The sequence below is a fragment of the Anopheles aquasalis genome, chromosome 3 (genome assembly GCF_943734665.1).
Source record: "Anopheles aquasalis chromosome 3, idAnoAquaMG_Q_19, whole genome shotgun sequence".
Taxonomy (NCBI): domain Eukaryota; kingdom Metazoa; phylum Arthropoda; class Insecta; order Diptera; family Culicidae; genus Anopheles; species Anopheles aquasalis.
This window is the reverse complement of record NC_064878.1, coordinates 52,231,049-52,243,548: the sequence shown is the minus strand read 5'-3', so window position 1 is coordinate 52,243,548 and position 12,500 is coordinate 52,231,049. Positions and strand designations below refer to the sequence as shown.

At 51.1% G+C, this 12,500-nt stretch overlaps 5 protein-coding genes across 10 annotated transcripts in view; 2 read left to right on the top strand and 3 right to left on the bottom strand.

Annotated features, from left to right (window-relative positions):
* The window catches only part of LOC126578076 (dehydrogenase/reductase SDR family protein 7-like), a 1,347-nt gene extending 660 nt beyond the window's left edge, over positions 1-687 (bottom strand). The window contains exons 1-3 of the mRNA XM_050240282.1: positions 423-687; positions 215-358; positions 1-153 (exon numbers count right to left, since the gene is read on the bottom strand). The exon at positions 1-153 is cut by the window's left edge and continues 313 nt beyond it. Of these exons, the coding sequence (XP_050096239.1) occupies positions 1-153; positions 215-358; positions 423-575 (450 nt within the window). The 5' untranslated portion in view covers positions 576-687. The remainder of the gene's footprint in view (positions 154-214; positions 359-422) is intronic.
* Positions 688-920: 233 nt separating this feature from the next.
* On the top strand, positions 921-4,130 carry LOC126578073 (programmed cell death 6-interacting protein). The gene is made up of 3 exons (XM_050240273.1): positions 921-1,486; positions 1,578-3,683; positions 3,754-4,130. Exons 1-3 carry the CDS (start codon positions 1,159-1,161, stop codon positions 3,882-3,884), a joined length of 2,565 nt encoding a protein of 854 aa, XP_050096230.1. The 5' UTR covers positions 921-1,158; the 3' UTR covers positions 3,885-4,130.
* A 528-nt stretch (positions 4,131-4,658) lies between these two features.
* On the top strand, positions 4,659-7,176 carry LOC126578074 (beta-alanine transporter). The gene is made up of 8 exons (XM_050240274.1): positions 4,659-4,771; positions 4,841-4,936; positions 5,119-5,338; positions 5,425-5,683; positions 5,756-6,005; positions 6,066-6,457; positions 6,524-6,702; positions 6,771-7,176. The coding sequence occupies exons 1-8, from the start codon at positions 4,659-4,661 to the stop codon at positions 6,948-6,950; spliced, it is 1,689 nt and encodes a 562-aa protein (XP_050096231.1). The 3' UTR covers positions 6,951-7,176.
* A 510-nt stretch (positions 7,177-7,686) lies between these two features.
* LOC126578075 (protein lifeguard 2-like) lies at positions 7,687-10,978 on the bottom strand. Of its 6 annotated transcripts, XM_050240276.1 has the most exons (6): positions 10,864-10,978; positions 10,410-10,449; positions 9,850-10,011; positions 8,873-9,219; positions 8,547-8,795; positions 7,687-8,476 (listed from the first exon to the last, which is right to left on the bottom strand). In XM_050240276.1, the coding sequence occupies exons 3-6, from the start codon at positions 9,875-9,877 to the stop codon at positions 8,117-8,119; spliced, it is 984 nt and encodes a 327-aa protein (XP_050096233.1). In that variant the 5' UTR covers positions 9,878-10,011; positions 10,410-10,449; positions 10,864-10,978; the 3' UTR covers positions 7,687-8,116. The 6 variants fall into 6 exon arrangements, with proteins under 6 accessions (XP_050096233.1, XP_050096237.1, XP_050096234.1 ...); XM_050240280.1 differs by lacking the exon at positions 9,850-10,011; XM_050240277.1 differs by lacking the exon at positions 10,410-10,449.
* Positions 10,979-11,102: 124 nt separating this feature from the next.
* LOC126577235 (protein lifeguard 1-like) overlaps positions 11,103-12,500 on the bottom strand; it is a 1,664-nt gene continuing 266 nt past the window's right edge. The window contains exons 2-4 of the mRNA XM_050238703.1: positions 12,204-12,436; positions 11,886-12,134; positions 11,103-11,804 (exon numbers count right to left, since the gene is read on the bottom strand). Of these exons, the coding sequence (XP_050094660.1) occupies positions 11,445-11,804; positions 11,886-12,134; positions 12,204-12,436 (842 nt within the window). The 3' untranslated portion in view covers positions 11,103-11,444. The remainder of the gene's footprint in view (positions 11,805-11,885; positions 12,135-12,203; positions 12,437-12,500) is intronic.

Sequence of the window (12,500 nt, the reverse complement as noted above, 5' to 3'; positions counted from 1 at the left end):
CGATAGTGCATCGCCGCGCACGCTGATGCCACCATTATTGACGAGTATATCGATCGCTCCGTGGACCTCTAGTACTTCCTGCACCTTACCCGCGATACTGTTCAGATCGGACAGATCCAGAGGCAGTATGACCGGTGGATGCGTTGGTACCGTCTGGAACGAAATTATTTTTAATGGTACGCTCTACACGTGCAGCTACGGCTCTTGAACTTACCGGATGCAGCGAAAGCAAATCCTTGCGGACACGCTCCAGCTCCTCTTTCCGCCGGGCCGCTAGCACCACCTTGCAGCCGGCCAGATAGAAACTGTGCGCCAATGCCTCTCCCAGGCCGGAGCTGGCTCCCGTAATCAACACGACCTACAAACCATGGGAATTCGATTAGAGCACTCGCAGTTAACTGTTGGTGTCGCCTTTGTTTTACCTTTCCGTTCAAACTACGAGCGTTCCGTTGTTCGCGTACCATCGCTAAGATTCGGAGCAGCAAGCAGGGAATCGCTATCGGCATGCAGAGCGTCGTTAAGACCCACCACAACACTCCCGACGCCGTAGATCGTTCGGCAATGTTACTCTTCATAGCGTCCACCGTGTGACTAGCCAAAGAAGGTCCTTATCTGTGCTGCGGCACCGGGTCAACATCGATTAGGGAACCTGTTTTTTGGTTGTTTACCTGTGCCATCATCAGCTGGTAAAGTCTTTTTCAACGGCACAGGGTGCCCAAAGTTACGCCGATAACGAATGATTTGGATTGTAGATTATTTAGCATAAACCAATTTGATAGTGTTCTTTTCGTGTGTATTTGCTTCCCTAAAAAATGAATTAAATTTAAAGTTTCAAAAGAAATGCTTTTGGGAAAATGCTTAAAAACCCCGTTGCTCCCACGCCTATGCTAACCTTGGCAAGGCAAGCTCCTGCGTGAATCATCCAGCAACACCTCGCTCGATTACTAATAAAAAAACGAACTTCGTCAGCCTGGAATGAGGAGTTAACGTGTTCGCCGTAACAGTGTTCTTCTTCCTTGGTCATCCCGAAAGAGAAGACAGTGACGCGTCCTTTGTCTGCCGATTTGTGTGTGTCCCTTTGTGTTCGGTCCTTCGTATTCCTTCCCCCCGGGAAGTGTCCTGTGAGACGACGCACAATCCCCAAACTACCACCGCACCATGGAGCTGCTGACGGTGCCGTTGAAAAAACCGACCGAGGTGGACATTGCGAAACCACTGAAAACGCTGATCCAGAGCAATTACCGGAACCTCGAGGCGGACAAGCTGAATGCCATCAATGAGGCGGTGTCGGAGTTGAACCTGCTGCGGAATGCGGCCGTCTGGAAGGTGTTTGATCGGCAGGAGGCCGGCCTGGAGATTAACTATCGCTACCACGATCAGCTGCGTGCACTGGAGGCAAAGATTCCGGTGCAGGAGCTGCAGGTACCGTTCAAATGGAAGGACGCCTTCGATAAGGGCACCATCTTCGGTGGTCGCATGAGCCTGAGTAAGACCCCCTGCCGGAATCGTAGTTGGCTTTGACTCATAATTCATGATTTGCTTTTTCACCCCCCCCCCCCCCCCTCCTCCCACGATAGCGCTCACATCGATCGGGTACGAACGAACGTGTGTCCTGTTCAACATTGCCGCCCTGCAGAGCTGCGTGGCGAGTGCCCAGAGTCCGGACAACGATGAGGGCCTAAAGCTGGCGGCCAAGCTGTTCCAGCAGAGTGCCGGTATTTTTACTTTCCTGAAAACGTTCGCTTCCGCCACGGTGCAGGGCGAACCGACGCCGGATCTCACGCAAGATAGCCTGGCCGCCCTGGCCAACCTTATGCTGGCCCAGGCGCAGGAGATTTTCGTCTTCAAAGCCATCAAGGACAACATGAAAGATCTGGTAGTGGCGAAGCTCTGCGCCCAGTGCGAGGAGCTGTACTCGGAGACGCTACGATCGTTGCAGCGTGACGCGGTTCGCACGCTGTGGGAGAAGGAATGGATTCCGCAGGTGGCCGGGCGCCAGGCGGCCATGCACGCACTCACCATGTACTACCACAGTGCCGTGGCGAAGGCGAACAAAGCGTTCGGTGAGGAGATCAGCCGGCTGCAGAAGGCGGTCGAGCTGTTCAAGACGGCCCAGTCACGTGCCTCGAAGCCAACCCTCTTCCAGGAGTATGCCTCCCGGGCCCAGAAGGCACTGGCCGATGCGAAGAAAGATAACGACTTTATCTACAACGAAATCATACCCGACGTCGGTACGCTGTCCGGACCGGGCAAGGCACCGCTGGCGAAGGTGATCCCGATGCCGGCAAACCTGAGCGAAGGGTTCACCGATATCTTCAGTCAGCTCGTCCCGGTAGCGGTCAATCAGGCACAGGCGGCTTGTGAGGGCCGCAAAACGGAGATAGTGAACGGAGAGATCGTTCGTCTGCGCGAAGCAACGACGGCCATGAATGGGTTGCTTTCGAGCCTTAACCTACCGGCGATCATTGAGGTGACGGCTTCCGGTGCTAGCTTGCCACCGTCGCTCCAGGAGAAGGCTTCGGCGGTGCGCGAAAAGGGCGGTATCGAGCATCTGAAGGGTTTCATCGAGCGGCTACCGGAGCTGTTTACGCGCAACAAGGAAATCCTCGACGAAGCGTTCCGGATGATGGACGAGGAGCGTGATTCGGACAATCAGCTGAGGGCGCAGTTTAAGGATCGATGGACACGCACCCCCTCCGACAAGCTGGCTGCTACGTTCCGAGCGAACGGTGAAAAATATCGCATCATCATCGATAATGCGACAGCAGCAGATAAGCAGATCCGCGAGAAGTTTGCTGCCCATCGGCGCGGCATAGAACTGCTATCGATGGCCGCTGATCAGCTAGCGAAGGAGATCCCATCGGCAGGTAGCAACGCGAACCAGGCCTCCAACTCATCGTACGCGCAGAAGTTGCGCGAACTGCTGGAAGCGGTCGAAACGATGAAGGTAGAGCGCGAGTGCATCGAATCGGAGCTTAAGACACTCACGATCGATCTGAAGGAACGCTTCCAGACGGCTCTCGCCAAGGAAGGTGTCATCAATGAGGCCGCGATCTCACTGTCGGAGATTGGAAAGGTGATCGGTCCACTGCAGGAGCAGGTTGGTGAATCGTTGGCACGCCAGGAAACGCTGGTACGTGACATTCGCTCCGCACACGAAGCGTTCACGGCGGAATCGGGTGTCTCGACGGATCAGCGTGATCGCACACTGTCCGAGCTGGCAGCGGCGTATGATGTGTTTACCGAGCTGCACGGGTATCTGCAGGAGGGCGAAACGTTCTACAACGGCCTCACGGAGATACTGCTCGTGTTCCAGAGCAAGATTAGTGATTTCTGTTTCGCACGCAAAACCGAGAAAGAGGAGCTGATGAAGGATTTGACGCACGAATCGAGCCGACAGGTACCGGCTGCCGTAACGCCCGTCATTCCGACTCATCACACGTCGACCACGGCCTCGGCACCCGGTGCTGGTGGCTCTTCGGCCCCGCCAGCAGCAGCAGCAGCTGCTGCTTCGTCGCCGCCACAAGCACCGATCGCTGCCTCTCCTTATCCACAGCAAATTGCCGGCATGCCAATGCCGACCGGTGCCTACGGGGGTACCATGGGTGCTGGATTCACCGGTTATGTGCCTCCACCGATGCCCGCAGGCTTCAATCCTTACGGAACGTTGCCCTATCCGACCAGTAAGTTCCACTTTTCCGACGGGGAGCCTGCTGATCGAACTGTTGGCTAATGGTGCTCACTCTCTTACAGGCTACACTGGGTTTCCACCGGGCGGTATGATGCCACCGGCCTACTACGGTACGTATCCCGGAGCGTACGGTCATCAGCAACAGCAGCAACAACCGGGTGCCCCACATCCGAACAATCCCGGCTGGCAGTAGGCGGCAGGCAGTGAAGAATCACTTTAGATGTTACGCTCGAAAGCATGTGTCTCGGAGAAGTGTATCTATTCCCCCTCCCTTTTATAACGTCGTTGTAGGCCTAATGGCACGACAGTACTCTCACGATATCATCATTTATTACGTCTCTGGATCCATCTGTTTTGCTTTCATTATGCGACTACGTTTCTTGTTCCCCTGGAGTCAAAATATATTAATAGTTTAAAGCACTGCGCTGTTGTAGACGAACGTTTTTCTGTGTTTTTGCAATCGTTAATGGGGCCACTGGGTTCCAATTGGGACGGATTTATACCTTTGATCCGACTGACAAGATCCGTTAATTGTACTTGACCCACCGAAACTTGCTAGAGCGCTGTGTACGTCACATCGAGGATGTGATTCGTCGTCGGTGGTTGATGTTGGAATGAAACGCACATTCCAATCACGGTCCCGGTTCGTCAACGATCGGAGAGCGATCTCCAGCTCTCCCAGCTGCACGTCGAATTAGCTAATCTAAGCCCGTGGTTTGGCGGCATAAGAAGATAGAAGCTGTCCTCTTCCTCCTCGTTATCATCATTGCAATAAAGGTTATAAGCTATCATCAATTAGGTCCGCTCGGAAGAGACCGGAATTCGGAAAATTGGTCAAATCTCAGCGCCATCAAGGGTTCCATCGGGTTGGCGGTTGGCAGCGCACAGCAGTACTGTCGCGGTACCGTGCTGGTGATCACGTGTTCCTGAAGGCTCAGCCTGTTTGCTCCGCTGCTGCGGTTCTACGATGGATTTCGATTCGATACTGGAACTGTGCGATGGTTTCGGTGCCTATCAGAAGATCATCATCGGTGTGCTGCTGTTTCCTGCCACATTTCCTTGCGCTTTCCACGCCTACAGGTTGGTGCTAGCGAGGGACATTGGAGCATGATTTGTGATGGCTTATCTCCCCCTCTATTCACCCCACAGTCAACTATTTCTGGCCGCAAAACCGAACCACTGGTGCCGGATACCCGAGTTCGATGGAATTCCTGACCATCTGACGGAATTGGCTAGAAATATAAGGTAAGCATTGTGGGGGGGAGCGATTCAAACAGGACATCACGTCGACAGTCGATCAAGGTCGGCACCGCGTTTCATCATGTGCACACCGGCTCGTTAATTCAATCTAAATTAATCACATTTAGCATAATTACGCGGGCGTCCAATTCCCTCTCTTAGCTCTCTGTGTTTCCCACTCCCCACAGCATACCATTCCACCGTGCGACGATCGAGGGAGCTAGGGAACACTCGAAGTGCCTTATGTACGCCCGGAACTATACCGCCATAGCCCACCATTTGCTGACGACAAACGGCAGTCTGCAGCAGGGTGGATCGTGGGATACTAGTGGCGGCCAGGGATCGATTGCATGCCAAAATGGCTGGAACTATGATCGTTCCATCTTCAAATCGACGGTTGTGATGGAGGTAAGTATCACCAGGTGGTCTTTTTGGTGGAAAATTATGGGCTCTAGTGACACTTTCTGGCTTTCCTTGCCCTTGCCCTTGGTTAGTGGAATCTGGTCTGTGACCGTGATTTCGATACCACGATGGCCCTGATGGTGTTTGGTGTGGCAGGATTGGTGGGCAACCTAGGGTTCGGCTATATGCAGGACTTTTGGGGCCGCAAGCTGTCCTTCTACGTCTGTTTGGTAGTGCAAGTAACGGCCGGCGCCCTCGGTTCCATCGTGTGGAGTTTCCCATCGTGGTTGGCATCCCGCATTATCGTTGGATTGACGGTTCCGGCGATCCTTTCGAGTCCGTACATGATTGGTAAGAGACACCAATGACTTTTCAGCCCAGTAGTAGCGATGCGATCTAGTAATCCTCGCCAATCTCCATTAGCGATTGAGCTGGTCGAACCGAAGCGGCGTAACTTCTGCACAATCATTTCGAACATTGCCTACTCCGTCGGACTGGTGCTACTGTCGGTGATTGTGTACTTCGAGCGAGAATGGCGTTCCCTCTCCATTGCTGTGTCTTTGCCCCTGCTTGTGCTATTCTGTTTCTATTTTCTCATTCCGGAATCACCCCGCTGGCTAGCGGCACGTGGCCAGTACCAGAAGGCACAGCAAATCCTCACGAAAATGGCCCGGTAAGGACAATGTTGACTCAGAGCTGATTGATCGGCCACTGATGAATGATCCTCCCGTAGAGTGAATGGAAAGACCATCGATCAACAGGTACTCCACGAGCGGTTAAAAGCACTCTCAGCGGAAGATACCGCAAGCACCTCTGCAACAGGGCCTGCGGTGGTAACCGATACCGTAGGGCTGCGCCATCTCTTTGCCAAACCACAGATGCGCCGCAAAACGACGTTCGTGGCGTTCATTTGGCTAACGAATACGAGCGTCTACGTGGGATTAAGCTACTATGCGCCGGCACTCGGTGGAGACGAGATTTTTAACTTCTTTCTTGCAGGACTGGTCGAGCTGCCGACGTATATCGTCCTGTGGCCGAGCCTCAATCTGTTCGGCCGGCGTGGTGTGCTCTTCACGACCATGGTCATCGGTGGGCTGGCCTGTGCATTGACCATCATTCCGCAAGGTCGGCACGTTGCAGACACCGTATAGCATCCTCATTCTAACAAGATCCTCTTCTCCTTCGAAACAGGACGTACTACGACGTTGCTACTGTACTGCATTGGCAAAATGGGTGTCTCGTCGGCGTTTGTCGTCGTTCCGCTGACGGCTTCCGAGATCTATCCAACGGTGGTGCGTGGATTAGGTATGAGCTTCTGCTCCGTGGTCGGAATGCTCGGACCGATCGTCATTCCTCTTATGAACTATACGGTGAGTGGATGCCCGCTGCTGCTGTATGTTGAGACCAAGATTGAAATGATTCCCTTCTTATCTATAAGGGAAAGGAAAACGTGGCCATACCGCTGGTAATAATGGGGCTCGCGTTAACGGCCGGTGGCATCGCTAGCCTGTTTCTGCCGGAAACGAAAAACATGCCACTACCGCAGACGCTCGCTGATGGAGAGAAGATCACGCTAACCAATCCGTTCTATCGCGGGAAGCAACAGTCCGTTGGCTAGTCCGTCGAAGTTGGGGCCCCGTGCGACCTTTTATCAATTGAATGTAATGAGGCAAAAAAAAACACGAAGTTTGGTTTGAGTTTAATATGCTTTTTTTTATTTGCTTTCATCACCGCGTTCGTACATTCTTTTTTTACACTCTTTCGCTTTCTAATTTACTAAGATAAAGGGATCAAAGGGAAAGATCATATTGCCATTTGGGAAGGCTTACAACACTGGAAAGCTTAGCATTTTCAACGAAATACAACAGATATATCCATATACACGTATATACGGGTATTACATACAAGTTTAGCTTCCATATTGGCTTCGATTGAAGCGTTGGTTCGATTTTGTTGGAGATTTTTCGTATCATCTACATCAACTGTTCCTCCGCTCACTTATTGTACTCACGTACGGCCACTGGAATTCGTCGTGTAAGGGTTAGTTTAATAAGCACAAACAGTATACACACTCATCACCTATTCATCGCCAGCTCACTCCTCCTCTGCGCACTGCGGACATTGGAGCGGGATTAAGCTTATCAGCGCCCCTCAGACGGGGACCATTATTACCTGGTGGCCCTATCTTGCCACCGGCTTCTTGCGCAAGCGCGCAGCTTAATTCCGGGGCTGTGGCAGGATTAACCATGTAATGAAGTGGTTTTAAGATGAGATGTAGTTAGATGAAGGGTTAGGCTATGCGGCCACCTTAACAAACGTGGTGCCAAAAATCAAATAACTTAAAGCCTGGTAGGTACGGTAAGCCTCGTATGAATAATTATTTTCTTCTTTGGAACAATTAGATGAACAATTGTTTGATTGCGTTACACACCAACCACCAACATCAACTGCTGCCAATATCCAATGTGCCACAGCGGATCAGCTAACGGATTATCGATCGATTATACGCGTGAACGTGGTGTGAAGCTGTGCAAACTCTCAAACTAACTATACGTATGGCCTTTGTATCGTTTACTTCTTTGATTTTGGTATTAACTTATTACACATCTATAGCTAGGCCCTGCCGCTTACAGTATCACACCAGCACTCTAGCTCTACTATCTGGAATGGCTATCTGCAGGGTGGCAAAAAGGAACCGAAACCTCGGAAACAGAGAAGGGGGTGCACACCGTTGTGAGAGGAAAAAAAGAAATAGTGTAAAGCGCCCTGCCATTCGTTGTCCGCTTAATCGCGCGTGGCCCCAATAATGGTGAGGATGTAGAGGAAAATGTTAACAATGTCGAGATAGAGATTGAGTGCGGCAAAGATGTACTCCTCCGGGCTGATCGAGTACTTGTGGCTACCACCAAGCATGAGCTGCGTATCGTACACGAGATAAATCGAGAAGATCAGCGCACCGGCGGACGCGTACACTAGTGTAATCGTTTTGCCCGGGAAAAAGATCGCTACCAGACCGAACAGCATCAGTACCAGCACGGCCACGAACAGGATACCGCCCATCACCGTAAAGTCCCACTTGGTCTGGAACGCAAATAGCGTCAGTCCGAGACAGACCGCGGCCGTTATTCCTACTGCCAGCATAACCTGCAAAGGGAGAGAGAGAGAGGATGAGTGACGTAAAGTGTGCAGAAGGCACAGTAATGCGGCTGCTTACCTCCTGCGACTGAAAGTTGGCCGAAGTAACGGCCAGCAGGAAGGCCTGGGCAAGCGTGAACAGTGTGAGGAAAATAAAGTTCATCGGGGCCTTTCGGCGCACATCACCACAGCAGGCCATCGAAATGAGCGTCACAATCATAACACCGAGTGCGATCCAAAACATTTCCGGGTGATTCTTAACCCATAGCTGCGTCGGTCGATGGTACAGGAACAGCGAAATGAAGCCAAGGGTAATCAGCAGTTGAACCTGTTTCGAAGAAGCAGAGTAGGCAGGTTAGTGAATGTTCCCCAGTGCATTCCAGTGGAATGGTTTCCCCTAGTTACCGTCAAGATTGAGTACACTTTGCGAATGAAGCCACGGCGGATGGATTGATCGTTAAACTCGAAACCCTTCACGCTGCCCGTTTCGGGATCATACCCGGTACCGTATCCGGACGACATCGGTGGTGCGGGTTGAGCGAATCCGGGCTGCGGTGGATATCCGGGCTGTGGTTGGCCGTAACCTGGCTGCGGTGGATAGGCCGGGTTGAATCCAGGTGGCGGTGGCTGCGATGGGTAGCCACCCTGTGGCGGATAAGCCGGATAACCGCCGGGCTGCGGTTGCGGTGGATAGTTCGGATTGTATCCCGGCTGTTGCGGGTACTGGTTCCCGTAGTACGGTTGGTTTGGATCTGTAATCATAAGCACGGAGTATCGGTTAGCGATGCGTCGCACGTTATCAAGCTCAAACAGGAACTGTTGATTGATGAGGTAGCCTCCTGTGCTACACACAGGTGGCCTGAGTGAGTCAGAGTTAGGAATTTGAGATAAATAAAATTTAAACAATAAAAAAATAAAAAAAACATCTAGATAGGCTCTGCTCGCTCACCAACAGACACTAAATACGAAAGACTGACCCACAGTCACGCTAGGTTACATGCACTCCCGTTGGTTACGTGTGTGAATAGGATCGTGTTAAAAAGGCCTGCTTGACTGGTGGGACTAGTAGGAAATACATTTTCGCGCACGTTGTTTGGTATATTGATTAGTGAGACCATTTCACAAGGGGTTGAAAATCGTAAACCACTATCGCTGAAACTCCCGGACGGTTCCAGCAGCTTCTGAGTTGTTTCTACTGAATGAATGAATCATTCTGTCTACTCAACTCCATTAAACAGCCGCCTGCATAGTGTATGTGTTTGGTGTGCATTGTGTACCAATTTAGTAATACTTGTTAGTGTATTATTCCTGCAGTATCCCTCCCACTTATCATGCAAACGGTTAATGCGAATGAATGCGAAAAAAGGGTAGGGAAATAAAACCTTGATAATATCCTCCTTGATAAGACATGATTGCGTGTCTTGTGCTACCCGGTGGAGCAGAAGAGGGGAGCTAGAGTGCCGTCGACTGAAAGGATAACGGTGTGTAACGACGGGGAAGGCAAGATGAGCAAGCTCTAGCAGGAATTCAACATTCACAACAACCTGATAATAGAGAGAGAAAAGATAAAAACGAGAAAAGATAAACATTTTTGGCTGCACCCAGGTCGGTCGCGCGCTTGCGAGGTTCGTGGCCATCGTGACACACAGTAGGCGCAGTCAGTAAACAACGTACAACACACCGAAATCGCAGTAAGCCGGCTGCGAGAGCCGAACGTTCTAGATGCACCTCGATAAATCCACTACCTAGATCGCGTTATCGAGAAGGCTGGTGGAAAAATAGTGCACTCGCGTGTTCTAACGAGATTGGGAACGGGGCCACTGAGGAGAAATCACCAGATACGCCTCAACGAGGGTCTTGAAACGCGAAACGGTTTTGCAATGCATGGCAAAAAAATGCCTTATCGCCCGGACGGGGGGCAAATAAAAAGGGTTACACTTACCTTGCATTATCTTTCGCCTTATGGCTCACAATCAGATAATCTGTAACAAAGAACAGAGAAGTAAGAAAAAGAAAACTCACGTTTCCGTTTCAAAAACTGGCCCACTGTGTTGAGAGCGCAAACGAAAAGGAAATGAGCGTTGCTTCTGATGCAACCCGCCACAGATGTGGTGCGAAAATGAAAACAATTCACAGAGTGGCCTCATCAGCATATATGATGAAAAAAAAATAAACGAAGCATCGATTGGCGACAAAAAGGGGTACATGTATGACTCATAGCCAGCCCCCCTTTTCCTCGTCGTCTGCGCCACAACACACAGCTCGCTCGCACCGATACGGCTTCCGATTCGATTCGTTCCGAGTCTATTTTTGATAAGCCCAAAGTCTAGGATGCCTGATGATTTCGGAAAGGCCAGCTAGCACCACCAGTTGAATGCACCGAATTCCTACATTACCTTATCAAAAAACTGCTTTTGACTCAACTTCAGCTTCCGTGACTGGAGGGAGATTCGTTCGTTCTTTTCAGTTGCGGTCCAAAACACTCGCGGTGGCCGTGAACTTCTGCGTTTTCTGTTTGAAATTGGAATGAGAAGTTCGTGGAAGCAGCTGAGGCATGAGAAGTTCGTGGAACGGAGCGATGCCAAGGTGGTTAGCGTTAGGTCAAGATTTATGTAGGCGAGATTTTTTCCCCCGGTTTTCAGATTCGAAATGGTGTACTTTTATTCGGTCGTTTCGTACATAGAACATTTAATAATACCATCTGCCTAGGAGATAAGTGTATGCTTTCGTTGCTTTGACCGGCTGTGGTTATGAGGTTGGTTAGTATCGTTCCTGTTTTTTTTTGCATAAAAATTCCTTCCTGCGCCGGTATATAGATGGAGGATAAAGTTGCTTCTTTTTAGCGACCGACACAATTGGGCCCCTCACGTAGAGGGGAGTTGCTGAAGAGCTACTACACACAAATGTTGGTTGGTAATCGTGTAAAAACGCCAAACGCAACGAGCTCGTCCTCTTGCCAGCCCGCCACACCACACGGTTAGTTTCTCGAGGCCCCGATGATGGAGAGAATGTGGAGGAAGATGTTGATCACATCGAGGTAGAGGTTCAGCGCGGCAAACACGTACTCCTCCGGGCTGATCGAATACTTGTGATCCCCTCCGAGCATGATCTGGGTATCGTAGATGAGATAGAAGGAGAACAGCAGCGCACCGGCCGACGCATATACGATCGTGATTATTTTGCCCGGGAAGAACATGGCAATGATACCGAACAGCATCAGTATCAGCACGGCCACGAACAGGATGCCACCCATCATCGTAAAGTCCCACTTGGTCTGGAACGCAAACAGCGTCAGCCCGAGGCAAACGGCGGCCGTTATACCGAAAGCTAACATCACCTGTTGGCCGGAAAGAAAAGGAGTAGAATGTAAATCATTTTGATCCCGAGTTTTGAGCCTTCGTCCGTTATGCGTTCGTACCTCCTGCGACTTGTAGTTGGCAGTAATGACGCATACGAGGAAGGATTCGGCAAAGGTAAATAGGCCTAAAAAGATAAAGTTCATCGGTGCCTTGCGGCGCAGGTCACCACAGCAAGCGATCGCAATGAGGGCTCCAATCATGACGATAAACGCAATCCAGTACATCCCCGGATGCTGTTTCACCCACAGCCGCGTGGGTTCGTGGTTCAGTACCCATGCCACGAACACGAACGTGATCGATAGTTGGACCTGCAATGAAGGGGAAAACCCCATCAGTTAGTCAGCCAGGGGGGTAGTAAATTGAATTATGATACCGACCGTTAGGATAGAGTAAACCTTCTTGATGAAACCCCGGCGAATGGATTGGTCGCTGAAATCGAACCCTTTGGCTGTTCCTGATTCCGGATCGTAATGAGCGTATCCGGCTGGTTCCGGTGGTGGCGCGAATGCGCTGGGATGGTATCCACCCGGCGGGGGTACGAAACCCACATTATAGCCCGGTTGCTGCTGAGGATACGGCGGAGCACCTGCGAAGAACTGCTGCTGATCACCTAAAACAGTCAATCGGAAAGCGATTAATGAGAGGAAACATACGCCGCCCGACACGGTAATCAA